At 34.4% G+C, this 9,563-nt stretch overlaps 2 protein-coding genes across 2 annotated transcripts; one reads left to right on the top strand and one right to left on the bottom strand.

Moving 5' to 3' along the window:
- The first annotated feature begins 288 nt into the window (after nt 1-288).
- Nucleotides 289-4,449, top strand: LOC149405569 (methylenetetrahydrofolate reductase (NADH) 2-like). The gene is made up of 10 exons (XM_089607304.1): nt 289-801; nt 1,282-1,425; nt 1,518-1,691; nt 1,770-1,943; nt 2,064-2,164; nt 2,282-2,393; nt 2,945-3,025; nt 3,128-3,305; nt 3,623-3,957; nt 4,071-4,449. The coding sequence occupies exons 1-10, from the start codon at nt 403-405 to the stop codon at nt 4,155-4,157; spliced, it is 1,785 nt and encodes a 594-aa protein (XP_089463430.1). The 5' UTR covers nt 289-402; the 3' UTR covers nt 4,158-4,449.
- Nucleotides 4,450-4,998: 549 nt separating this feature from the next.
- LOC149405568 (uncharacterized) lies at nt 4,999-9,484 on the bottom strand. Its single transcript, XM_089604567.1, has 2 exons — nt 9,245-9,484; nt 4,999-5,375 (listed from the first exon to the last, which is right to left on the bottom strand). The coding sequence occupies exons 1-2, from the start codon at nt 9,353-9,355 to the stop codon at nt 5,148-5,150; spliced, it is 339 nt and encodes a 112-aa protein (XP_089460693.1). The 5' UTR covers nt 9,356-9,484; the 3' UTR covers nt 4,999-5,147.
- Between the last annotated feature and the right edge of the window lie 79 nt (nt 9,485-9,563).

Genomic DNA, 9,563 nt, shown 5'->3' with positions numbered 1-9,563 from the left:
TTTTTATGGATTAAAACTTCAATTTTTTTCCTATTTTTTAATTCTCACATTCGTTCAACTATTAATAATTTGTTTAAAATTTTTAATAATGACGGCATTCTGTTGTTATTTTTCGGAGATTGTCCTTCTATTATAATAGCCGTGTAGGTACACCAACCATATCCGAAGGGGGTAAAATCGTAATACTAAACAACATCGGTGGCAATTTGGACAATCGACACATTCAGCGCCAAAAAGCCAATGAAGTTGGTGAGATAACGAGACCTTCATTAACATTTAACCCCCAAACACACACACACACACACACACACACAGACACACACAAATCTCAGATCCGAGAGGTCGTTGCAGATCCGTCGATTCTATCTGCAAATTCTTCATCTTTAATCATAAATCAAGAAGATGAAGGTGATTGAGAAGATCAGAGAGGCGTCGTCGAACAATGTGGTCTTCTCGTTCGAGTTCTTCCCTCCGAAGACGGAGGAGGGAGTCGAGAACCTGTTCGAGAGGATGGAGCGGATGGTGGCCCACAACCCGGCGTTCTGCGACATCACGTGGGGAGCCGGCGGGTCGACGGCGGATCTGACGCTGGAGATCGCTCGCCGGATGCAGAACATGGTGTGCGTCGAGAGCATGATGCACCTGACCTGCACCAACATGCCCGTCGAGAAGATCGACCACGCGCTCACCACCATCAAGTCCGACGGAATCCAGAACGTCCTCGCCCTCCGCGGCGACCCGCCGCACGGCCAGGACAAGTTCGTCCAGGTCCAAGGCGGCTTCGCTTGTGCGCTCGACCTCGTAAGTGTTGTTTCCGAGTCAATTGTTTGTTTTCTAGTTGGTAAAAGGCATGTGAGCTTCGGTATTTGTTTTTGATCGAATCCCCGTGTAGGTAATTCTACAGACCCACCCAGGGCTCTCCCCAAGAATTCAATACAAAATATGATTCCCTGTTATATATAGTTTATAACGTTCATGCTCTTACCATATAACCACCGGCGGAGCTAGGAATTCCGGTCAGGGGAGGAATTTGAAAGAAAAAAATTCAGATGTGTTTTAGTTCTTACCATAATAACTAAAAATCCTAACACTCAGGTGTGTGGATAGGTGCTCGGTCTTAGGTTCTTTCCCTTGTAAACTCGAGATTTTGGGGCCACTGGGAGCGAAGCCCGGATACCCATTGTTATAATAATAATAAAAAAAAAAATTGTTTCTGGTTAAAGGGGTTTCGTTTAGGCTTTTGTTTGAGATCTGTGGCTCACACTTTTGTTTCGTTTTTAGGTCAAACACATCAAAGCGACCTATGGAGACTATTTCGGCATCACCGTTGCCGGGTATCCAGAGGCACACCCGGATGCAATCGCTGAGAACGGTGTTGCCCCACCTGAAGCCTACGAAAGCGATCTCGCTTACCTGAAGAGCAAGGTATTTTTTTTTTTTTTTTGAATTTATACTCTTTTATTTATTAATGTGGAGAATATTTTTGTCGGGTTATTTATTTGTGCGAATTGCATTAGGTCGACGCTGGGGCAGATTTGATTGTGACTCAGCTGTTTTACGATACTGATATTTTCCTCAAGTTTGTTAATGACTGTCGCCAAATTGGAATCACCTGTCCCATTGTTCCCGGGATCATGCCCATCAATAATTACAAAGGTTTCATACGCATGACTGGTTTTTGCAAAACGAAGGTATCGATTTTTCCTCAAATGTGAATTTCGTATTGCAACGGTCTTCCGTGAAATTAATATTGTAACTGCTCGTTTCAGATACCGGATGAGGTCCATGCTGCATTGGAACCCATAAAGGACAATGATGAAGCTGTCAGAGCCTATGGAATTCACCTCGGAACTGAGATGTGCAAGAAGATTTTAGCGCATGGAATTTCGTCGGTGCACCTCTACACGCTTAATATGGAGAAATCAGCTTTGGCCATTCTAACGGTTGCTTCTCTAATCCAACTTTTGATTCCATATACACTCGTTATCTTTGTAATTATATTTTATAACATGCAAAACTCTAAAGTTGTTTTTTTATTTTTTTTTATTTTGTGCCATTAACAGAACCTTGGTTTGATACAAGAGAGCAAAATATCTAGGTCATTTCCTTGGAGACGTCCGGCGAATGTTTTCCGGGCAAAGGAAAGTGTCCGCCCCATATTTTGGTACGTTACTTGAGAAATGTTTTTGTGGGCACTGTATAATTACTTGGTCCATGATGTATTCTTTCAAGAAGGGACTAGATTGTAACCACACATTTTATGTTATTTTCTACTTTTTAGGGCAAATCGCCCCAAGAGCTATATAGCAAGGACCACAGGTTGGGACCAGTACCCACATGGAAGATGGAGCGATTCTAGCAACGCTTCATATGGAGCGCTTACTGACCATCAGGTATGTCCCTGAATTTTGCTGATTTGCTTTTGGTCTTGCGACAAATATTGTAAGTTTAATTTGTCATTGCGTTTATACTAAACGTTATTGTGTCCATTCTTCTAAGGCGCTTTATGAGCCATCATAGACCACTACATTTTTTATGAGATTGGGAAGATTATTATTATTATTATTATTATTATTATTTTGTTACAATTTCTGTAGTTCTAGTGATGTTGAATGTTTTTGGCTTCATCCAAAAGCTATTGATGGATATCCTTATCAATTATGAAAATTATCTAAGAACTGTGTTGTAATGCCAAAGATATTGAAGCCATTTATGGAGTTTTCTAGTGGGTGTCCAATATTAATGAGACCCTACATTCTTACATCCTTTCTTTCAACAATAAAGTAAACTACAACTAAGTTTCTGATTTCTCTTTAGATTTTGAATTTAGCTTACCAAACTAACTACAGATGCAAAAATTTATATTACAATCAATGGTTAATTTCATTATTATTTGTCTGGATTTCAAACTTCCTACTCAAGTAACATATCTTTTAATTGACAGTTCATGCGGCCCCGCTCGCGCGACAAGAAGCTTTCTGAGGAATGGGGTGTCCCATTGAAAAGTGTAGAAGACATCCACGAGGTACGTATTTATCGTTTTTTTTTTTTTCTTTTTCAAAACAGCATTGTTCATACTTGATCCAAATGCAAAATTATTAACCCCTGCCAAGTTTTTACCGAACAGAAATTCAGCAAGTTGTGCACTGGAAAGTTGAAGACCAGCCCGTGGTCAGAACTCGACGGGCTTCAACCGGAGACGAAGATCATCAACGAACAGCTCCGCAGGATCAACACGATCGGTTTCCTTACCATCAACAGCCAGCCGGCGGTGAATGGAGAGAAATCTGACTCTCCATCTGTTGGTAAGCAAAAAAGGAAAATTAATACAACATAGCCATTTGAAAGTAATTGATTAGCAAAACAGCAAAAAATTTGAAGTTTTTAGCAAAATAGCCAAAGTTACATTGCCTTTTTTTTTTCTTTTTTATGCAGTGTCTATAAAAATACTAACCCCTATGCACATTTTTGTATATACAGACATGGGCTAATCTTGCTTATCCATTTGTTTCAATTAACTATTTAGCTAGAACACCATTAATCAAACAATTTCGAATCTGACATGAATTCAAAAAAGTTACCCCCATGTTATGATTTTGATGTGATTCGGTGCGAGTTTCAGGGTGGGGTGGCAAAGGAGGGATCGTCTACCAAAAGGCGTACCTCGAATTCTTCTGCTCCGAGGAGAAGCTAAACAGGCTTATCCAGAAATGCCCCGAGTTTCCCTCCATTACATACATCGCGTCGAACAAAGAAGGGACCTGGAAGTCAAACGTTGACCAATCCGCGGTCAACGCGGTGACTTGGGGAGTTTTCCCGGCAAAGGAGATCGTTCAGCCGACCGTGGTCGATCCTAAGACCTTCATTTTCTGGAAAGAAGAGGCCTTTGAGATCTGGTCCAGAGGGTGGGCTCGGTTGTTCCCCGAGGCCGACCCTTCTAGAAAGATCCTCGAAGAGGTAATATTCTCTCGCCCTTCACTTCGCTTTTTATTTGTTTATTTATTTATTTTTTACTTTGATTTTTCTCGGTTGATTAGCTTTGTGTTTGATTGATCGCACTTGTATTATAGGTACAAAACAGCTACTATTTGGTCAGCTTGGTCGACAACGATTTCATCAGCGGAGACATTTTTGCGGTGTTTTCTGATCTCGAATGATCCGTCTACTAAACGCCCGCTTCTAAATTTTCCGTTTTTATTATTCATGGGACGTGTAATAATAATAATTCTATCGAGTTATTTGTTTTTTTTTTTACTTGCTATGGGAAAAGTGAAAATGTGGACAGGCTTCTTAAACTTGATAACTGAAAGGACTAGAGCCTATTATAAGACATTTCATTCATCATCGCATTCTTTACTTTTTAATTTTATTGAGGTGTATTCGATCATGTAAAAGTTCATCATTCACGTGTTATAACTATTATTATTATTATTATTATTATTATTATTATTAAGCCTGTTGTGTATTGCTTCGCTGTACTCGTTTCACGCTCTCTCTGCAAAGAGAACCAAACAGAGTAAACACCGAGTTTATTCCAAGATATGATCGATTCCTTTGATTCACTTTGGGACTAAAGAATCATTCAATTCTTCTCATGTTGACATGAGTAACGCAGAACAAATAAAATTCCTCATGTATAACGAATTTTTATTGATGAGTGGAGTGAAAGAGAGAGGTGAGAAGATAAGAGTATAAATGACAGAAGTGAGAGTCATGTTATCCAGAGAGTCGTATACTTTATTATTGGTCATTATTTACCAAATTTATCTTTTGTAATTGTGCATAATTTGATGATTTAGTGAAATCCGTTAATGATGTTTATATGAATTTTATTTTTTCTCATTCATATTTATCTAGACATTCAATCTTCATTACATTGATGATAACCAATCTACATCTTCATAAAATTTAATCATTGATCAATCATCAACAGTGATTACAATATAGCTTATAAATCAAAAGTACACATACAAAATAAATTACGTACATATGAAGATGGATGATAATTTTTTATTTTTATTTTTATATAATTTTTTCGTGAGCTAGAATATTGCCTAAATTTACATAGGCGTGACAACCCAAATATGGGAAGGAAATGATACACACACACACATAAAAAAAAAATACAATATTGTATTTACAATGATTTATAAATTGGACAATTTTCGTCCAATAGTTGTATCATAGACCTTGAGGAAAAATCTTGCGGGAGGGATAGAAAGGTTGGAGTGAAGAATTTTGCCAAGAGTTGCAATGAGGTCTCTCTTGACCGTTGGATTAATCCCTCCCATTGACACTATCTCCGCGTACGCCGCTGGATCTTTGTTCCCGCCAAATGAAATAGGTATAGATCCTTTCAATATCACCATCACAAACTACCCCCAAAAATAAAAATAAAACATTAATCCTTTGGCTTGGGTAAAGGTTCCAGTGTCTATTGTGCAATTTTAAATAGGATGAAAATTAAAATAATTAAAAAAATCATATTAATCATGTCAAGGACGAGGACATTAATTTTTTTCAAGAGGACCATGTAGACTTTCTAATTTAAATGGATATTTTAACCATTTTAATCATCTTTACCAAACCGTTTTTTTAACGTGAAAATTACTTCTAGTACTCATGTTTTGTATTTTATCGTAAGAATAGCGTATTTAAAATTTTACTACGAAAATAACGCTTTTGTTATAAGCAACTATTTTTTTCTTTTGATATTTTTTATGTTTATAATATTTTTAAAAAGAATTGTTTACTATTGTGTGCTATATTTAACTTTATTTACAGTTTATAAGAAAACTTATTATTTATTATTTGTGAATATGAAATTTTTGAACGGATTTAAAATAATCGTTATTTTTAAAATATTTCACCCTAAAACCATTATTTTCATAATTTTCTCTTTTTAAAATTTTATAATTAAAATACCTTTAAAGATTATATACCCGATGTCCATTATGTGAACTTTCTAATAGGATGGAAATTAAAATAATTTAAAAAAATAGAATTAATCATGATCCGTTAAAATAATTATTTACAATATAAAAATTACTATTTACAAGATAGATTTTTTAAGATAACTTTAAAAATGGGTGATTTGGCTAAATAGCCAATTTAAAGTTAAGTATTTGCAAAATAGTCAATGTTTGCCTAAGATTAGAAGAATGGCCAAAATGTGCAGTAATACAGTTTAAAAAATAAAATTAATATTATGATTAATATTTTTTAAAGTGATAAGTTGTTTATAACTGTCAAAAATTTTAATTTTGGTCTCAAAAAATATTTGACAGCGTAACTTTGGCTAATTTGCTGAAAATTTGAAACTTTGACTATTTTGCTAGTTAGTTTCAAATGGCTATTTTTTTTTTATAATTTTTCCTTTAAAAAAATACATAATAATTACCACAATAAATATAGAAAAATTTATTGTAACTAATCAATCCTCCAACTTGTTTTAAGATTCTAGACAAAGTTTTATTTTATTAAAAAAATAGTTCACCAGAGCAAAATAAATTAAATTAATTAAAACAACTAATTTAATTTATTTCGAGTGAGCTATTTTTTTAATAAAATAAAACTTTAATTATTTTTTAAAAGGAGTGTAGACAGCGACTTACCTAATTGTCCAATAAATATATCATTCTAAACCTTTTCTTAACGGCAACTTACGGAATTGATTTTTGTCCCGGGTCACGATGAGTGACGATCCACTCACGTGTTGACACGTGGCAACGAATTGCCACGTGTCAACACGTGAGTGGATCGTCACTCATCGTGACCCGGGACAAATAGCAGTACTCGGCAACTTAAGATGTGATGGACACGTGTTGGCGTCGTGACCGATCACCTATATGTTTTTTTTAATATATATATGCAAAACTCATAATGTGTATAAGTGTGAAAGGAAAAGTGGTTTCGATAAAAAAAAAAAGAAAGGAAAAGTGGTCCAAATCTTTCGAACAATAATGTCTCTATATTGTTGTGAAAAGATATTGACAGAAAGATGGCTCATTTTCTGTGCCAAATAAAATAATAAAATATATATACATAAACATAATACATATACATGTATACAGGTGTACGTCTTAGTTATAAATATCAACCTGTCATCATTTGCTCATGAATTTGGATTTATTGGGTTAAAGTCTATGTTTTTCCCTGTTACGTACTCGGCAAATTTGTGCAATCAGTGCCCTATATATTATGAATATTCGTTTGAGGTTTGAGTTTGACCAAAGATATGTATCAAATGTAAGATTACAATAGTTGTATATAATTATCAAGTTGCGTGTATTGTATTTGTACATGATAAATCAACAAGAAATAATACGTATAAATGCGAGCTGAGCTCAGTCTTGACTACGAAAATTAGAGAAAGTTTATTATAATTTTTCACTAAACAACGTTATGCAAAATGTGTGTATGCGAGTTTTTATATATAAAAAAAAAATAAAAAATTGTGTATGCGCGTTTATAGAGGAAACTTCGTGTACGTGCTAACATCATTTGGTTATGAAAACAATGTGACGTGTTTAAAGTTATAACAGTTGTATAATAATTAAAAGAATAATTATTACGAGTTGAGATCTGAACAAGAACGCGTTTCCAATCAAGCAATCACAGAAACGAGAGAGAGAGATTGAAATCCATAGATTTGTTATTGATTCTTGTTGAGCGTTGATATGCTGGCTAATTACATTAAATACACTTTCCAATTGGTCTAATAACTTTCTAACTGATTGGTCCTAGTGGCGAGTGACTCAGCTTATCAGCTGACGTGTCACTCTCCTCGACATTACATAACCAATGATATATATATATAGTTTTTTTTTAATAGAAAGATGAACAAACAATATATAGTTGTTGAGCTGTTTTCATTATCAAACAAATCAACACAAACAAAACACTAAGATATGTCTATGATAATCCTTCTTTTATCTTCGCTATGGAGTATATATCAAATTTAAATTCAAGTTGAAAAAATTTGATTGCTATTGGTAAAATAATATATCAAATAATTAGTAAACTAGCCAACTAATTAAAACTATAAGAATTTTTAATTAGTCAACGTTTTGTAAATTTTAACTAAATAATACACATTTAGTAAGTTTTAGGTAAATTTTAGATAAAAACTCAGTGTTTTGATAGAGTATTTTTAATCAATTTACGCGTGTAAATATTTAGTCGTGGCTATTTATAAAAATATTATTAAAAATTTGCTAAATGGTAAACCAAAACTGTAAGCATTGCCGTTCCTGGGCTAAGACGAGCTAGGCCCAGGCCTAGGGCCCCATATGTGGATGGCCTCCCAAAAATTTACATTTTTGGCTTATTTTTAAGAAAATTGACATTTTTTACCCTAAAAATTTACACTTTTGGCCCATTTTCTAAAAAAATTTACATTTTTTACCCTGAAAATTTAAATTTATTAGTATTATAGAGCCCCAAAATATTGAATCGCCTAGAGCCCCCGGTGAGTTTGGGCCGGCCCTGACTGTAAGGCTATATATATAATAGATCCATAATATATTCATTGGTTGAAAACTGTCGCTATATATCATCAAACATATCTCTGTTGTAAAAGATGTTGAGTGGAAGAAATAACAAATCATATGATATTTGATATATTAATTTTTTTTTATTCATATGAAAATATGATTACTACGAAGATCTTAGGGTTTTTTTTATTAATTTATTTAGTCTTCCAGAGCACTAGAGTGAAAGAGATTATTTCAGCTACCCAACGAAACAAGATAAAGAGGTACTATATACTACAGCTACACTAGAATAAAGGAGATTATTTCAGCCAATTCCACAGCTTTCAAATGGATAAGATCAGATATCCCGGCAAAATAGGAAAACCCATGAATAGGTCAACTCTTGTTTTCCGAAAATTAAGAACTATACTTGTATGGTATAAAAGGCATATTCCATATACATATGTTCTCAGATTTTTTATCACTAGTTTCGATCAATTTAATTAGTAACGATAGAATCCTAGGCCTCGAACGGTAAGAAAATCTTAATTCTTTTGATGGACAAACAAAAGAAGAGAGAAGCCTTTAAATTTTGGCTATAAAGAACCAAAAAAGAAAAAAAAAAAAAATTTCAAACTCAAGGTATAAAAAGAACATGATATGGATATTTTAGTCATTAAGTCCGCATATCTATGGTTTAGATGCTACAATATCAAAGTACCACAAAAACAGAGAGAGAGAGAGAGAGAGAGAGAGAGAGAGAGGCTTACATTTTCAGGCTTGCCAATAATGGTAGAGACGGCTTTTGTGGCTTCGGAGAAGATCTGATCGGTGTCGATTCCGTTCAAGTCCACGTTTGTTGATATGTAAAGACAAGGCATCTTGATAGGTTCTTGTTCTCGAGATTCTTGTTTTTAGACTTAGAGACTCTCTCTCCTTCAAGCTTGGTGTGAAAGAAGATTTATATAGTGCTTAAATAAGCAACTTGAGCTTATTTTATGAATATTATAATTCAAGTATCAAATCATTCATATATATAATACGACTAAGGTACTGTCAAGTGGTCATTTCTTGTCTCTATTAATCATG

Source organism: Urtica dioica, chromosome 2 (assembly GCF_054948205.1).
Source record: "Urtica dioica subsp. dioica isolate 48M chromosome 2, U.dioica_male_clone48M_v1_H2, whole genome shotgun sequence".
NCBI classification, from domain to species: Eukaryota; Viridiplantae; Streptophyta; class Magnoliopsida; order Rosales; family Urticaceae; genus Urtica; species Urtica dioica.
Note: the sequence above shows the minus strand (reverse complement) of the source record. Positions and strands in the feature narration are given on the sequence as shown.